Below are 19284 nucleotides of genomic sequence, written 5' to 3'. Positions count from 1 at the left end.
CAGAGCCAAAATGCTGAACAAAAAATGAACCTTTTTCAGGGCAATCTTACCTGCTGGGGTGAGGGGGAAGCATCCTTGAGTCCCTGTCAGCATGAGGTGAGGGGACAGAGTGGGTTCTGCTTCCCACCTCAGCTGAGGTGGATTTGTGGCAGAAGAACAAGCCCTGGACATGAAATATGGAAGATATAGACTTATATTTTCTATAGCAGGATATTGAGACCTGGCACTTTCCCCATGGCCTGCCGTGACAGACAGTGACCAAAATTGTGCAAGGATTTAGAAATAAAAAAATGCTCCAGGACTGAGATTGTGGTGATTCATTCATACTAAAATGCAGAGGGGGGAAAAATCTACTGAGCATGCCCATCTGGCCAAGGAAGGCAAAACTGGGAGAAGGCTCAGGAATGAGGCATGAGCTCCCACTCCTGGTTGCCTCTGTGTTCAGCATGAGGTGAAGCCTCAGCACCCCTACTGACAGCACAGGAAGGAGGACAAAGCTGGCTTTATAGCCAGAGTCTGCCCAGGGGATGCCCCCACCCCCTACATCCTACAAGTGAAGGTCTTCAGAATCCCTTGGCTGATGTCACTTCGTGCACAGGGTGCCACAGCCTTGGCCTTTCAGCAGGGACATTCACCTCTCCCAGCTGGAGCACAGCCGGGTCCCCGACCTGGCTGTGACCTCCCAGCCCAGAGAGCAGCTGAGGTTTCTGAGCAGTTAAGAAGTTACACCTTCATCTGCTCCCCAGGTTTAACCATATCAGTATCCTCCACCTCCTGCCTCCCCCCATTAGTCTCTTGTAATCATTTTTTCTCATATTCTAGAAATCCCTGCCTCGCTACCTTGACAGTGATGTTAACGTCAGGTGCAGCACATCATGCCACACTCATGAGTTTTACATTCCTGTGACATGCCAGACTTTGATACAATTACAGCTTGGCTGCATATCTTAATTTATGTTACAATATTGCTGCAGTGAGATCAGAGACAAATGTTTAATTCACAGAAACTCAGTTCCGAACTCCATTCCCCGAATGCAACCAGCAGACTTCAATATTTTTTCATCAATTCCTTAGTTCATAAAAATCAATTTTTGTAGAGTTTTTACACTGTACATAAAAGACTGTGGCATCAATTAGCCTTAATTCTTTTTTTTTTTCTTTTTTGGAAACCTCTTTGTAAGAAAATCTCATATTTCAGCAATTTGCATTATCCACACAATCTGCTTTGAAGTTCTAAGTTATGGTAAGAAAAGGATCCACTTATCTGCACATAAAAAATGTTCAAAGCTTATAAATTCCCTGAAACAGATGTACATTATCATTGGATTTGCCTTTCTCTCTTTGCTGTTGCATGGCTAATAGAGTTTCATGTGCCCCCTCACATCCTCCCCATTTAGCATCTTTTCTCTACAGAAGCATGCACCCTACTGTGCCAATCCACACTTCAAAGATTTCTGTCTATCTATTAGAAACAAAGCACAAAGTGAGAACATATGGCCCCTTTTAAATTTCCCACATTTAAGTCAATATCGTTTCTTTTCTCCTTTGGCAAAGAAACATAATAAGGTTTATCTTCTCCCTTCCTAAATCTGCTGGCTCTCTCAAACTGCTTGTGCCAATTCAGCAGTTACTTTGCAGTATCAGACTTGGCAGCACATATGAAAACAAAATCTCTAATTTTTTAAATTGCTTTTATTTCTTCAGATCAAGAAGATGCATTTAAATGATGAAAAAGGACAAAATGTAACTGCACACTTTCAGATAAGTGGATTTTAAACCCATGAAAGGGCACAACAGAAAGTCAGCAGCAAAAAAAAATTGTCTTGTTCAAGTTCTTTTCATGGTGACATCTTTCTAAACTGACTAAAGGGATGCAAGGATATTCTGGAATCCAAGGCCCTACTGCACCTGCCTGTCACATGTGCCAGAGGCTCCCCAGAGCCCCAGTGCTGGGGCTGATCAGACACAGAGACACCGAAACCCCTTTGGGGACAAGGAGCAGCTCCTTGTCTCAGTGACTTTGGCTGCTCAGTTTTCTCTGCTGGTGTCCCAGACATAGTGAACATACCTCTCGTGTGCCAGGAAGAGGAAATTTTGGAGCATTCCTTTGGAGTGGCTCTGTCCTGCACATCCTTGGGTAGATGAGGGAGAGGATGCTCATGGTGAGATCTGCTGTTCAGTGGATTTCCTTTGCAGTTGCAGGCTGCAGCAGCAATATCCGAAGGAATACAGGCTCCAAGTAAAACAAACTTCATTAACTATTGTTAGAAAGATCAGCAGACACATAATATCCTTTGAGTGCCAAATTCCTGATTCAATTATAGCAAAAAACACCATTACTGATGATGTTTTTAGCAGAGAAAGGACTGAAAGTCCTGCCCTGAAAACACAATGACTTTCTCCTTTAATTCATAGTTACCAGCTAAAATGACTCTGTGTTTCAGGCTTGTATGATTATCAAGATTGTAATCTTTGAATTATTTTAACATCCATTTATTAGACCAGGAAAGTTCTAATAAAAACCTGTCCCTAACCAGTGCAAGCTCTGAGTGTCCCAGGGCCCTGATTCCATGAGAGTATAAATTGAACACTTCTGTTGATCCAGTAAAAATGCACAAAATTTCCAGTGAAATCTATGGAAGTCCCTTGCTCAGAGCCACTGAAGGTTGTGGCCCTGGCAGATGGCACACTCAAACAGCAAGTTGTGATTATGGACATCAAAAATAAAAAATATTCCCTGAAAAGGCTGTAAAGAGACCGGAGGAATGTGAGGCCCACAGAGCTGCCTTATTGCTTCCCTTCAGCCTTTTGCACTTACTGGAAACTCCGAGTCTCTTTAATTGAGCTTTTCCTCCCCTCCACTCCTCGCAGGGTGAGAGGGTTAATTGCTTTGGACTGAAACATTACAGTTTTTGTACTGCTGCTTCCTGGCACACCGAGCATGCAGAGATGCTGTGTGCACACACCACAGAGGAGCCCCCCAGCACTCAGAGCAGGGAGGAGAACAGCTCCAGATCCCCAGCCAGGGGGTGAGAACAGCTCCAGATCCCCAGCCATGGGGTGAGAACAGCTTCAGATCTCCAGCCATGGGGTGAGAACAGCTTCAGATCTCCAGCCATGGGAGGAGAACAGCTTCAGATCCCCCCCCATGGGGTGAGAACAGCTCCAGATCCCCAGCCATGGGGTGAGAACAGCTCCAGATCTCCAGCCAGGGGGTGAGAACAGCTCCAGATCTCCAGCCATGGGAGGAGAACAGCTTCAGATCCCCAGCCATGGGATAGAGCAGCTCCAGGCCTGCAGCCATGGGATAGAGCAGCTCCAGATCCCCAGCCATGGGGTGAGAGCAGCTCCAGATCCCCAGCCATGGGAGGAGAGCAGCTCCAGATCCCCAGCCATGGGAGGAGAGCAGCTCCAGATCCCCAGCCAGGGGGTGAGAGCAGCTCCAGACCTCCAGCCATGGGATAGAGCAGCTCCAGATCCCCAGCCAGGGGGTGAGAGCAGCTCCAGATCCCCAGCCATGGGATAGAGCAGCTCCAGATCCCCAGCCATGGAGTGAGAGCAGCTCCAGACCTCCAGCCATGGGTATCTATAGAGCACCGTATCTATGGCTTTGAAAATCAGCACTGGCCAAGTGAGACCTTAATGCTAATTGCCATAGCATTTCAGTGTTTATCTTAGTGGAACTAGCATTACCAGTCATGGTTGTTAACAACCTCAAGAGGCACTTTATTCATCTATCAACAGCCTTATCCTGTGAACAAGCAAGCAAAGAACTATAAACACCCACTCCAAAGTCACTCTGTAGGTTTAAGCTGAAGCCCTGAGAAAAAAGGCTATTCACAGATCATCAGAGAGCAGACAAAATACAACCTCCAAACCAATGGTTTAATCTACAAAGTTTTATTTGTCTTTTTAAACTTGTAAACCATAAAAAGAGCTTATCAAATATGTGAAATTAGTACAAGAAAAAAATGATGACTCATAGCAAACTGCACTTGCAAGGTCCAAATTTCAAGACATGCATGGGGCTCTTCTGCTTCCATTTATGAAGCTGAAAACAAATTTGGCCCAGTTTGTTAGGTGTTTTATTAGAAAATTCACAAAGCCTCAGCATGCTATACTTTGTGAATAGAATGGAATAGGAAGGATTAAATGCAAGAATAAGCACTCAGCACCAGGAGGATCTGAACCCCATATCTTCATCCACAAAATACAACTCCAAAGGAATACATACATCCCTTAGCTGGTAATAATTAGAGGCAGCTCTGTCTCTATGGACTAGGCACTCAAAGACACACACCCCACCTCATGGACATGTCCTAAAACCCAGAAATCCCAATGCACATCATTGCCAGTATGCCTGCTATTGTTAATGTTTGCCCATTACCAAATTTATGAAGCCCCTTAACAGGATATCTTCAACATTCCTAAAAAAACTTCTGGAACTTTCAACTCTGAGACCCCAGAACAGCCTGATAAGAAAACCATCAGGCCCAGGTGGTATAAAGATTATCCTCTGTGCCAGTAGATTTCACAGGCATAGTTAGTGCTTAGTGTTTAGAACAATCAGGGCAGATACTGAAACTTTGGGTAACATTTGACCAACTTCTGTGTGTTTGTAGTCAAAGAGAAAAAGTACTGATATCACTACTCAAAATGTGTTCTAAGGAATATTCAAAACATCTGTAGAAACACCTCTGCTTCTAAAACATTTCCCTCAGTTTGGGCTGGGACTCAGGAAAACAGAGATCCCTCCTTATCCTGCCACAGCCCCACATCTGCAGCTTTCCTGCCTTGTGCCTCCCCCTGCACGCTGGAGATTCACCTCTTGGAGAAAGTTTTTCAAGTTTTCCCAGTGAAAAGAATTTTACAAACTTCTGTTGCTGTTTTATGAGCAAAAACTGTACCATAAGAGATCCATGAAAGGAATATGAATAAAAACTTTTCCATACAGCATTTTCCTGTCTCTGGTGTTCCTCCCCCAACCCCTCTGTTGGACTGTTCTGTGCTATCCCTACACTTCTCATATCGTTCCATCTTTCCCTTGCCAGTCTTTCTTCACAGCTCTAACCCTCACAGTAATCTGCCTGAATAGTACTTAAATCCTGCTAGTTTAAAACAAAGAAATTAGAAGACTTCATCTGTGTGACTCCTATCATTTTTGCTCATTTAGGAATGAATTATCTAGACATATATAGAAATATAAAATTAAATTAAAGCATCATTGAAAAACCTCATTATTTAATTATTATAATGCAAGTTTCAAATAAGAGGTATTTCAATGTATATTGAGTAATTTCAAACTTTTTTTCTCTATTTATTCCTTTCAGACCATTTAAAGCACATTTTAAATGTGCACAGAATAACAGAATAAAAACCAAAACAGACCCTTCCAAATCAAATCAACTCAACATCTGTTCTAATATGCAAACAAAATACACTATCATGTCATAAATAGAGGCTGGTTTTCCTGTTAAGTGCATTAGGAAAGAAATCTTCTTTCAGAAGCCATTTAGAAAACATATTAAGTTCAATTTTTAGTTCATGGATTTTCAAACATGTCTCTGCTGGTATATTAAAAAAAAATAAAACCTAAACCAAAGAAATCTGACAATTAATAGGATGCTGAATAAGACTTGGTTCCCAGCAAAGCCATGAATAAGTCATGTTTGAAAATGTATTTTCAGATCGTGATGAATTGCATCAAGGTAATTAAAGGTGAGACTTGATTAGCTGACGTGTTTCCAAACATGAACATTCTTGCCTGTACTCCAGGCAAAAATTATGGTGAATGTTTTTGCAAATTTCCAAGCATGATGAATTTTCCTCAAGTATAATCTAGGCCCAAAGGGGCCCAACTTTCCTGTTAATTGGAATACAAATGAAATCTGTCATTCAGTAATTGAGGTACACGATGACATATGGAGAACAGTATGCATTCATCAGAGCTGTGTGTATGTGGCAACGTGGGGACCATGGAGCACACCCAGTGCTCATCCCTTTAGAGAAAATCTCCTCTGTCAGAATCCATTCTGCTCCACTCACCAGCTTCTGCCAGAGGACACAAACACACACACAACACACACACACACACACAACACTCACACACACACACACACACACACACACACACAAACACACACACAACATTCACACACACACACACACACACAAACACACAACACACACACAACACACACACAACACTCACACAAACACAACACTCACACACAACATTCACACACACACACACACACAAACACACAACACACACACACAAACACACAACACACACACACACACACAACACTCACACACACACAAACACACAACACACACACAACACTCACACACACACACAACACTCACACACACACACAACACTCACACTCACACAACACACACACAACACACACACACAACACTCACACTCACACACGCAACGCACACACACAACACACACACACCTCAGAGTCCTTCTCCAGCTGAACAGTGCTGCTCTGTGCTCACCATGACTACAGCAGAAAGACCATGATAGAGATCATACATTTGGTCACATATTTGGGACTGCTCTGCCAAAATTCCATGAGAGTCTGTACCTCATCCTCCAAGGGCAGAACGGGGTCTCCATTTCTAACAATGACTAAATGACAAGTGGCTGTTTCAAAGGCATTTGGAAGTGCCTTGAGGTCCTCCAATGATATCAGTGTAAAGAATATTTGCTGCTAATCTTAATTAATTTACCAGCTTGATATCTTACAGCAAAACTTCCATTTACTCTTATCAAACCCATCAGCAGTAAGATGCAGAGACAATAAATACTGAAGTTACTGGCTGCACATTCTGTAGACTTCAAACCCACCTTCCTGGAATGAAATTACTGGCACCCTGTAGCCAGTGGGAACCTGGCAGTCCTGCCAGAGACTTCACTGGGACAGAGATTTTACTCCACAGCCTCAGCTTAGGTTAATTTGTATTGTGGTTATGAAGCTGTGAGACGAGCTGAGCAATCCTTTTCAAAACACTGTCCTCCCCAGAACTGCAGCTGGTAGAGATGGGCAAAATTTTTCCATTGAATTTCTTTAGCAAATAGTGCAAACTTCAGGATTGACTTCATTTTGCTGAACTGCCTTGTGTAAAAACAGAAGAAGGAAGTGAAAAGTCTGGAGTTTTCATCTGAAATTACTTAATGCCATTCCATTTTACTTTTCCATACTAACAATATACTCAACTGATATTTTTTCTTTGGAAATAAATATTTTGTTTAACCAGAAACTAAACTCTTTCAAATTTTGATTCAGCTATGGTTTTGAACAACTTAAAACAATATTTTTATTTTTTTTTTTAAGAAAAAGTTTTCAGAATTAACAGCAAGATGAAATATCAGTAACTCGACACAGGTCCAGGGGACCACAGCAGGGGACAAGAAATTAAACTTTGAAACTTGATATTTTAAATATTAGACCAAAGCATACCCAGTCCATACGTAATTTCCTGATCCTGTTCCCAAAAATGTTAATTCAAGCTCTTTCATCAGTGGGATCTGCAAACACTGACAGCAATTGCAATAGGCCCCTGAAATCCACAACAAGAAGAAAGAAATATACTTTCTGAACTAGTAAAACTTTAATTAACAGGGGGTTCTCTTGGCACAGTTTTTGCTGTTAAATAAATAAAGCATTTAGTCAAAACCATCTATATTTACTATACAAAATACTGAAAAGCAAACATATTCAAAAGATACGGAAATTTAAGGTTCTGTGAAAAGAAACTGTGCTACATGTTATTCACACTTATAATGCACATAACACAACTGCAACACAGTATTTAGATACTGTATATTCATAATGGCTGGTGTAAAGTTTTCATAAAGGGATGCCATGTTATTAAAATGTATTTGTGTTTCACAAACTCTGAGCAAGGCAGAATTTGTCTTTTGAATGTCCAAATATAATAAACCAAAACAAACCAATGCAGTAACAAATGGTCAGTGGTGTTCCAGGCAGAGTTCACTTGGCACAGCCAGTACTGCACACTTCTCATCAGATGGGATTTTGGTAGTCGTGGTGTTTTCTTTTCCAGCAAAATATCTTGGGGTGAAGGAGCAGTTTTACCCCTTTGCTGCTTTTTCTTAGAAAACCCCACAATTCTGGATGCACTTGAGTTTTCCAGAATGTTTTCTGGTTTTCAGCAACAATCTGCATTAAAAAAAATTGACTAAGAACAATTTCCACCTCTCAGTCTTCCTGGCATATGCTCTACTGAAAAGAGAACAGCTTTAATTATTTCTTCAAAACAAATAGCATGGCATCCCTTCTTAGATGGAATGTACACTGTGTGTTTGCATGCGGTATAATGTAAGTCACTTGAATACATCAGACTTTTTAACACTATAATATAAATAAGCTTATTCCTTCTACTAGACATATAAATGCCTTTTTTTTGTTTTTTTGCAGTCCATAATTATATATACATTGAAAAAGAATGATACACAAGCAGCAAAAAAGGCTTAGACTAGAACAACTCAGTGGTAACTAACCAAATTCGTGGCCTTTTCATACTTTCAACACAGAAAATTCTGCATATAAATATTTTTGGACTTTAGGAATTTTAAAATAAACAGAACAGTATAGTTGTCACACAGATCAAACACATTTTAAAAACATTTTGTTAGATTTTACAGAACACGCTGTTGACAGCTAAAAAAAGTAAAATAAAATAAACCAGATTTTTTAAAGGGGACAATAAGTCTAAACATCTGCTGATCCAGGGAGACAAGAGACGGACCTAATTACCATGAAGCAGTGATTATATTCCAATTCCACAAGAAGGCAAGGCTTCCCACTGTTCTTTACAAGGTGATGTCTCTGTGTTCTTAGAAAGGAAAACATCCCTTTAAAACTGGTCAGCAGTAAGGTAACACCCCATTTTGGACTGATCAAAACTCTAGTCAGAAAACAAAAAAATACCCTAATCATAAAGGGCTTATAACAATGTTGGATAGTTACATTTTACAATATATACTATTGACAAAATACCACAACATTAAAAATAATTAAAACCAAAAGCAAATACATTTATAGAACAATTATGTCTTTATGTAGGAGTTCTCTAATGTTCCAAAAGAAATGTAGGTGTTTTCCAGTCACTCTCTACCTGCAAAATGGTGATCTGTACAAAACCCAACTGAATCTATTTTAAATCTGGGCTCCACAGAAAGCAAAACTCAATGTACTGACCCTTTTCTCCTTTCCTTTTTTCCTTTTCTTTTTTTTTCTTTTCACTTTTCCAATTTTCTTTTGACCTGCAAATTTCTCAGCAGCCATTAAGGTCTTGTGAGTGTAGTCTGATTCTCCTTCATGGAATGGAAGCCCTTTGATATGGAAAAAGTAGAAGAATCCAGAAAGATTGTGAATGATATTTTTTATACATGTGTCTAAAATGGGAGAAGCGCAAATTGATAGGTGCTTGGGAAATTCAAATTGGAGGCACCAAGAAAATGCCATGACATATGTTTCTAAAAAGTCACTGTTGTGGAAAAAACAAATATAATGTCAATATTCAAACCACAGATTTCTAAAACACAACAAAATGTACCTGAGAGTGTGCATATTTATATATATATATTTATATTTATATTTTATATATATTTGCCAACATTTAAAGTGAGAAAGTATATTTTCCTCAATTCTTTCTCAAAACAAAGAACTGTGGATTTAAACAAAACAAACCCCCCCAATCAACCCCTCTCCTTCTCAAACCCCCATGAATGATACTTATGGCCCAAGCACTAAAGTCTAGTGATGCTTTGGAAAACCCCATTTCACATCCTCCTCTTTCCAAATGGTACCCCAAACAGAGTGGAGAATAAGTAAGAGAAAAACCAAAAAAAAAAGAAGTATATTTAAATATTACCCAGTATATAACAGACTGTACTTGTGTCAATGAAGAATCTCCAAGAAAATAAAGTGTAAGTCACACAAATGTAGCCCTGTTGACAAGTTTAGCTAATATTTCCTTGCAATTAAGATGATTTGAAAGGATGCGAACACAAACAGGCTACATGAACACAGTATATTAAAATTCCCCCCTGTAGCACATTACAATCAATAAAAAGAAAATAAAATCTGAATAATACTAGAGGTAGCAGCTGTTTGTATTTTCCATTATCTGAGTATCTCTGGAGTCCAACCCTTCCAACATTGCTCCCCTGATGAAAGGCTTGTGTGCGATCAGCCGACGTACAGCAGAGTGGAAAGCTAGATGTCTGCAGGAGTGTTTGAAGTATCTTTCCGAGTACAGTGGAAGTAGTACTTGTACAGAAGTGCCTTGACGACCTGTATTAAATCACAGCTCAAAAAGCTATGGCTGTTTGCTGTTTTACAAGCCACTTAAAAAAAACCCAAAAAATAATCCACAAGGTGTTTGAGTAAGCTATGCGGTTCCACAACATATAAATAGGGTGAGTTTCACGAGTTCCATATAAACTCTAAAATATATGCTAGTTGAATATTAATGGAGTTATGATCATATTAATCATAGCAATGCCTTAGTTCTGGTGTCACAAGAAGGCATTTCCTTCATTTGGGATGATTCTTGGAGGATGTTGGTGGGATCTCTTCTATGTCTGGTAGAAGTGGTGGTAGTGGTGGTGGTGCTCGTGATGGTGGTGGTGCTCATGTCTTTGTATCATTTGTCCCACTTGGCCTTCATACAAAATCACTGTGGGCAGGTCTCTCACATGTTCCTTTTCCACAACTGTCCCCGGAGACTGGAAGGTTTTGCACATTTGGTGATTCTCCTTTGCCCTCTGCTTATGCTTCTTGTGGATCTGTTGGGATTGCAAGGGAAGGTACGGGAGGTTCTGGCCCACCCGTGCACTTGGGGAAGCCATGGGCAAGGGCACCCCTTGGAAAGGTTTATTTCTAACTGCCCTTCCAGAGTGCACAGGGGCGACATTTTTGCCCTGGGCTTTGGGAGACTTCACAAAGTGCTTGTTTGAGTCCTGGTTCCGGAGCCTCTGCTGGATTTCTGCAATCTTGGCATACGAACTTTCCGCCAGATTGATGTGGCTTGGATCCACCACTTGAGATTTCCTATGGTGAGCGTGGAAGGTCTCGGGCTCATGAGAACGGGATCTAGTTTGATTCACAATTCTGCCTGGTGGGTCATGTTTTTGAGCTGCTGGAGGAGATCCTAGGAAATAACAAGCTGAGTTAGTCATCTAGTATTTCAAAGTTTTAATTAGTAGCATGCAGTTGGCAGGGATAGCATTATCGGCAGAACAAATTTTTCCTAAGGAAGTGAATGCAATTATAGCTGTCTAGTTTAATTACATTTAATAATTCTGGCCAGTAAATAATACACAAATATGAATACCTATCTACAGAACATATGTGTGTGTGTATGTGTATAAAAATCCTTATGTTACCAACCCCTGGTCATCAAATGAACTGTGAGGGGAATAGTAAAACCCTGGCAGAGGGCAAGGAAATGAAAGAAATCCAAATCTCTTTGATTTGGGGACTAGAGCCAAAATTCCAGGTATGAACACACATTCTCTTATTTTTGGGTCAATAGGGAGCATAAAATATGTGGTGGTCTCATCTTGGGAACAGACTCCAACATCCAAGAGTCAATCCTTGCCTCACCCGTAGACTAAATTTAATAATTTAGATGTAAAGATTGTTCTCCTAGGCTCAGCTCCAAGTTTAGCTACACAAACAAGTACATCAAAGCAGCCTTGCAGCACATTAGCCACTCTGTTGTGATACCACCTTCACCAGTAATTATCTTGCAGTATTCACAGTCCTATTCCTGAGTCACTACAGGCAAATCACACAGCTTCCCAATTCACTGTCCCTGATACAGAACATGCAACTGAAGAAAGAAAAGATTATGAGGTTACAACATAAATTACCTGGCCCAAACTTTGATGTGTAGTTTTCTATTCCTGCAAGATCCAAATAGTGGTTTCTCCTTTCAATGTTCTCATCAACGCAGTGACGATAGCACCCACTTTGCTCTGGATTGTTCTCACTCTGGTGGTATCTGTCAGCAGGAAGCAAAATTACAATTCAGCAGAACTTCTTTAAAGTTCTTATCACCATCTGCAAACCAACAACTCATGGACCCTTTGAAGTGACAGGAGCTGCTTACAAAGAAACAACAAGCACTTGAAATTCTGGATGACCAGATTTGCAATGACGATAGGCCTAAACTGACTGTTCCTTACCCTCATATAAATCAATGGTGTTGCAAAGCAAAGGAGGCTTTCAAATTGCATCACACGTGCAAAAGCAAATAAAACCACTCCTGGCATTTATTACTTTCTGTCTTAGGGCCAAATTGTTCAACTGATTCTCCAATTTGGACATGCCAAAGAAAATCTGCTGTTTGATTCATGACTGTTCCCACCACTGTGAGAAGTGTTGGGGTAATCCAGATAAATGTTCATGTGCTCCTGCTTCAGAAAGACAGGCAGCAGCACAGGTGTAGTAACTAGAGAGAGCCTGGGAAGAGAAGGTGTTGGTAGGACACTCAGAGGTAACTGCTGCTTTCCAAAACACAATTAATAAGGTCAGATCAGACCCTGGCTTTAGAATCTCAACTCCTTTTCCTGCTCAGCTTTGCAATTTTATTTATAGCAGAACTATTTCCTGAGAATGAATATCTGAAATACCATTCATTTATGAGGCAGAAAAAAAATCAGGCAGACGTTTACAGTATTGTAGCCCATAATGCCAAACAATCTAATTCAGCAATTTAAATGGCAAGTCTGCAAATATGAACAATATTTTCAATATAACAAACAGGATAAGCAGAAAACTCTTGATTAAGTTGCTGCTTGCCATTCAGACTGCTCAGTCTCCAAGACCACGAGATTGGCTCTGCTATTTCTTTGTGCAAGTGCACTGATGTCAACCTAACACCAGAATTTGGCCTTGTATCCTACAGCAGCTGCTAAATATGGGCTCTGTACTGTATGGTGCCCAGTAGTCTGCTTGTAGTCTATTAACACATTTCCAAGTTTCCAGAGGCTGCTGATCCCCCTGAGCTTTGGCACAAGTGGCTTTCCTGGTCTAGCTTGTACTGTTCAGGGACATTACAGAACTGAGGCCCTCGTGTCTCTGTCAGATACAGGCCTGAAGTTTCTTTGATAAAGTCACAAGACTTAACCTACCTGGAAGACCATTTTTGCTCTACTTTGATAGAGGTAGAGTCTCCTGAATGGAGGAGAGTCTACCTGGAAAGCAGGCAAGGTTTGAAGATTCTGAGTCAGCTTTGAACTCCAGAAGTGACATGGGGTACTCCAAAAAAAAAAAAAAAAAAAAAAAAAAAAAAAAAAAAAAAAGGGAAAAGGGGAATGGCCAGATACTCTCTACTTTTTGGATGCCTAACCAGCTCAGTACCTCTCTACAGGTTGTTACACTTTAACATGTCAGCGTTAAAGATCTCTGGGGCTAGAGCTTGCCTAACTGAAGCTGCCAGGCATGAATCACCTACAGAAACCATTGGGACTTGCATAAGTGTGCTGAAGACAATGCACAGTTAACCCAGAAAAAACATCATTGAGTTTGTTCCAACACAATTAAGAAACTCTGTATACAGCCCTGTCTGTTGGAAATGAAGTTAACAAGCAACCTGTTATTTTGTTACTCTAATAAATTCAATCTCTCATCAAGACAGAGAAGAAAAAAGTGCTGCCACAGCCCTAGGTTCTAATAACTTTCTTACATGCAAGATGACGTTCAACAATATTCATGCAAATATAGAATGAAGCAATTACACACTGATGAAAGATGTGCTCCACTGTCAAAGGGAGCTCCAAGTACTCCTGAGAACTGAAGTGTCTGGCACCCAGGCCAGCAGTGCTGTCCTGCAAACACAGGGGAAGGCTTGGGCAGGCACCAGCATCGAGGACTGTGCACAAACACAGTGCTGGTACTGGGTTTGGGCTTGGTTTGGTTTTGGATTTAATAAAAACCAGCAGCTGCTGAAGGGTTTGTGCAGTGTATGAAAGTCCTTTCTAAAATTCCCATGCTGATGTGTCCTCCTGATGGCACGAAGGACACAACAATACAGCAAGAAAGGGGAATAGAGCAGTGACAGAGCACAGGGCAGAAAATGCAGGGACATCCCCTGGAAGCCTCACTCACTGAGAACACAGAGTTTAAGTCAGCCAGGGAGAACCAGGCTATCTAGCCATGAATCTAGCTACTTATCTTGATACTCATATTAGCCCTACAGGGGAAAACTCCTGCCTCTAGCTTCCAGCAAATGAGAAATCCAACCCATCTACCTCCCAACCTTCAGGATAAAAACATTTCTATCCATTTAATCTTGAATATTAATCATATCTTGCCTAGAATTCCTAAGTGACTGAACATGTGAAACGTGTGCACTTCTCACAAGTTCTCATTGCTGATTTCAAAAGAGAAGAAACTGCATTAATATTGTGAGATTCTGATCAGAGCCTCTGCAGCTTTCCTGAGGGCTGTCAGCTTGGCCAGGGTGCACAAACACTCCTGAAACACACACAGTGTGAACAGCACACTTCATCCTGTCTGCATGTAGTGGGAAGCAACAAAACCTGGCAGATGCTGGCCATTGTCTGATGCTGATCTACTCAGCTCAAGACACAGATTTGTTCTGTCAATGAAGCCTCTCACCAAAGGAATGACAAGGACAAACATTTAGTCCCAACCTTTGATGCTTCCATGACTGTGGATTTAATTGGAAGTGCCTGCTGTTCATAAAAACTCTACATCTGCAGAGCCAGGACTTTAAGGTGGAGAAGAGGGGGGCTTCAAATTAAAAGGGTATTTCTGCAAAAAAATTGGATTATCAAACAAAACCAGTCTTTCGAATTCAAACAGGGAAAAACTTTACTAATGGGCAGAGGGAATCTGCACCCCACAACCGGGCCAGCAAGTAAAACCACAGAGTATTCTTCAGTTCACAGAAGATTTTGTGCAGAATTGCTGACACAAGATTAATAGTAATTTCATTCTTCTTTTAATCTGAAATTTGATTGTACTGGGATTTGCTGACTGGGATAGTTCACTAGCATTTTTTCTCCATCCAGAAAAGGGAGGTACTGTTCTCTTGTCAGTTTTAATAAGACTGAATGCTCCTTTTTCTGATAAATTTGTTATGTATCCAGACAAGTATCCCTAAACCTAAGGAAAGCCAAAAATTTGGGTGTTTTTTTTTCTTAAATTTGCAGCTGAAGAAATAAACATAACTAATGAGTCAATGTCATTACTGCAACACTTCAGCAAAGACTTCCCTCAGCCTTATGAGCAGTTTCTGTTATGAAACATAAAATCCTAAAATATATCAAACATACACCAAGATGACCTGTTACCACTCTGGTTGGGTTATGAGCTGGTAACCAAGTTAGCCCATACAAAGCTTGGCACTATTGGAGTTGATGAGTGAAAAAGATGGGCTGGAAGGAGGACAGAGAAGGGCAGGAGATGGCCAGAAAGGAGAGGAAAAGGTTTTAGGACACTTTTAGCCAAAAAGCTGTTCTATTAACCTCACTTATGTGCAGATGGCATCTAAAAAGACAATTCAGATCCTCCAAAGAGATAACAGAAGAAGAAAATTTCAGGATTTATTAGTTTTTGTTTGTTTTGTTTCAACATAATTATTCAGCTATGGAATCTGCTCTTAAGTCCACAATAAAACTCCTGTAATTCTTGTATTTTAAGATAATTTTTAAAAGTAAAACAAGCAAGCAAGAAATCAATGATTGAGGTTTCCTCAGGTTTACCCAGTGCCTGTCAGGAGCCAGGGTTCACTCCCCTTACCTGAGGGAAGCCCTCTGCTTCTTCTCTGAGCTTCTTGCTTCCTCATTAGCTTTGTTTTCAGCTCTGTGCCTGGCACTCTGCAAATCTGCCAAGGGAAAGAACATTATTGTCACCATGCTGTCCTTGCTGCTCAGCACAACTAACACTCCATTCACATCTGTCCATGTCAGTAGAGCAGGGTGTGATGTATCATTTCATGTCACCTTCTCAGCCTTGCTTTTGCCCACAGACAGGTTTTATTCAGATGTAACCTCGGCTGCAGGGCATCAGTCAGGGCTGGGTTTACCCTGCACTCCGTGTGGCAGCCCAGGTGGAGCCACACTCACGGACAGGCTCAGTGCTGGCAGCTCAGTGCTGTGCTAATGCACCACCAAACCCCCCAGCAGTGAGAACTGGCCTGTGTCTGCTCTCGAGGGAGTGATTGTTTTATTAAAATTGAGGTGACCAGGCTCTCCTTTTAGATCTGATGCCTACATTTTCTACTGAAGTACTATTTAAAATACTTTAAAGTATTTCAATTTAGTATTGCTCTACCCACTGAAGTAATTATGCTGATGTCATTATTATTACAGTGAAGATAAGGTGGAAGAGCCATCACAGTACAAACATTTTTATAATGGCAGACTCTGTCAGCACAGAAAATGTGCAATTTTTATGCACAGATTCTTTAAGTTTACTTATGCTTAACTGTTTCTTTTTACCCAGCAGCACTGGTAGCTATGCACTGGCAAGAAATATTTTACACCCCTATGTCTGCTTCCACACAAACCAAGCATTGCAATATAATATTAATAATAATAAAGTGGTGCAAGTCAAGAAGGCCTTAGATCTGCCCCTGAGTGCACAAAGACTATTACAGTACTTATGGGTTAATGGTTTTCTTCCAGAAGAAGAAATCCATCAGAAGGGGGAAGCCTCATTTGCTAATGAGACACTGAAAGGAGGGCAGGTAATTTCACAGTCAAGATCATAAAGCAGGTTCATGGGGTTTGAAATACCCACATAATTATTTGCCTTTAAGTATACATGTATTTGTATTAACAAAATACAGAGATGGATTTCCAAGGGACTCTGGAATTTTCTGTATTTTTTCCAGTGGCAGATGGCACATCCTTACCAGCATGATTTAACAAGATACTCTTTTTCTTCTGGCTGCCATCAGGTGCCACAGTCAGCTTCACTCGCAGAGTTTTGCTGGAACTAGGAGAATGGTTTACTGATGCATCCACTACCTCATAGATGGTATGAAGCAAGCTGGTAATGTCCTGGAGATGGATTGAAACACAAAAAAACACAGCATTGTGAAAATGGCATGAAAACCTACAGCTTTGATGCTTACAGTTGTTTTGGATTTGACACTGTTACGTGCTGAAGTGTCCTCAGAAGTCACTGAACTTAGAAGACTTCAACTTGCATGGAGCATTATAATGTTCACCAAATGGGTTTATGAACTGTGGCAAAGCAGATCAAAGCAATAACAACAGCACAAGATATGCAGGTTTCCCAAGCTCTGAATCAGCAAAATGGTGTTCTGCCTTTTCCTTGATTTACACAGAACCCAGGGATAATCATTAATACTCCACTAAAAATTGAGTTCACATGGCCAAAACAAATACTTCAATTGAAGAAAAACTTGAACATTACAGTCTTCCTATTTGTTTGGTTTTGGTTGGTTTGTTGTCTTTTTTTTTTTTTTTTTTGTCCCTTGGCATAGTTAAATGGTTGATTTTCTAGAGGAAAATCAGTAAGAAAAGGGGCAGAACTGTAAACTTCAGGTTTGGAAATAAATTATGTCTATCTGAATGTCACCCTACCATCTGTGTTCTGGGGTCTAGGTTATTTTGCAAAATTCAACCAGTTTTAAACACACATTTTGAACTGCAAATATTATCCAGTTAGGCCTATTACAGAACCTTCTTCAAAGAGCTCTTTGAAGGCAATGGGATGTGAACAGAGGCTTGCATGTCTGGCTATATTGGAAAGAACACCAGCCAATTTTAACAAGCCAATGGTTTCAAACAGGACAAACTCTGTTTAGTAGCTGGTGATGCTCAAAGGTCTCTCAGGTTGATTTAATTCAGCCAGGCTCAAACAGGCTACTACCTGGAATTGCCAGGATGAAAAGGGGATCTCTTGGCTCACTGCTTTTCCTCAAAGAGATTTTAACCAAACTGGTCTTGGGCACCAACCTAAGGCAAAAACATTCTGATAAAGCATTCTGATCATGGCAGGCTATAAAGAGCCCACAGAATGCACATCTGAGAATTTCTTCATGCTGGTTTTCCTTTTCCCTGATCTATCCTACTACCTAAGCTCTTTCCAGATGCCTGCAAGCACAAAGAAAATATCTAAACCCTCTTTTGTTAAGTATAACTGGTTCTGAGGATTAGGAGTCAGGTCTATAGAAATTCAAAACCTCTACAACTTTTCCTCTGCTCAGGAGTCACACCTGTAACCCAGGCAGCTCCAAGTTTAATGGAGTGCCCCAGCACTTTAGTAATCAACATACCACACAGTCCTCATTATGGAACCAGCTTTAAAGATGACACAGAAATCCTAATTTCTACTCACACAGAATTTAGGGAAATAGTGACCTTATGGCCAGGACCAATGATATCACTGTTGATGATTTTCCAGCTAAATAGGAAGAATGAACAATTAAATCCTAGGGGGTCCTGACTTTGTCTTAACATGTGACTTCTCTAACTCTGCACTCAGGGGAATTTCTCCAGACTTGTAAGTTCAAGACAATATATTCATAAAAAGAGAGCTGAAATTGCAGTGTCTCATTTATATTTCCACTGTTATTTTTTCTCTCATTGCTGCAAGAATCTATATGGCCTGTTACTACGTGCTCTTTACATGTTACTACATGTTTTTAGCTGTTTTCCATGCTCTTGACAATCACTAAAGCTTCAGTGTGGGACAGAATGCTCTGTGTCAATCTGGTGGACACCTCACAGCTCTTTAACACATCTCCCTTCTCACACTTCCACCCTAATTTGAAACCTAGCCACACCTCTGAATATGGCCAGACAGAGCCAAATCCCAGAGCCAGCTTGAAGGGCTGAATTTTTATTTCATCTAAGAAGAAAAACCCAGGCAAGCACATAAACAGACAAACAAGCCATATCTGGTTTTTTTATACCCTTCATAAGTCATGTTCTAAGAGCATTGTGCTATAATCCTACACTTTGATAAACCTTCTCCTTCAGCAGAATACTTAAGCACAGTATTTACTCTTAACTGGGCTCCATACACTCAGCATGTGGGTGAATGGGGCTTTTCCCACACATTCCTGGACAAGTGTTGGTTAGCCAACATGTCATTTTTCCACACAAGGCTGCTATCAGGAGGTTATTATCAACTCTTTCATTGACAGTAATCTGCCCTTCTTCCTTTTCTCAGCTATGCCAGATATTTGTAAAGCCAGATGTTTGTACATCTAGTCTATTTAACTTCCATA

At 40.6% G+C, this 19284-nt stretch overlaps 1 protein-coding gene across 1 annotated transcript in view; it reads right to left on the bottom strand.

Moving 5' to 3' along the window:
• Positions 1-3884: 3884 nt before the first annotated feature.
• Positions 3885-19284, bottom strand: part of NKD1 (NKD inhibitor of WNT signaling pathway 1) — a 111327-nt gene continuing 95927 nt past the window's right edge. The window contains exons 7-10 of the mRNA XM_063410509.1: positions 16936-17083; positions 15819-15903; positions 11921-12051; positions 3885-11196 (exon numbers count right to left, since the gene is read on the bottom strand). Of these exons, the coding sequence (XP_063266579.1) occupies positions 10622-11196; positions 11921-12051; positions 15819-15903; positions 16936-17083 (939 nt within the window). The 3' untranslated portion in view covers positions 3885-10621. The remainder of the gene's footprint in view (positions 11197-11920; positions 12052-15818; positions 15904-16935; positions 17084-19284) is intronic.

The sequence above is a fragment of the Prinia subflava genome, chromosome 13, assembly GCF_021018805.1.
Source record: "Prinia subflava isolate CZ2003 ecotype Zambia chromosome 13, Cam_Psub_1.2, whole genome shotgun sequence".
NCBI classification, from domain to species: domain Eukaryota; kingdom Metazoa; phylum Chordata; class Aves; order Passeriformes; family Cisticolidae; genus Prinia; species Prinia subflava.
This window is presented reverse-complemented; position numbering and strand designations above follow the sequence as displayed.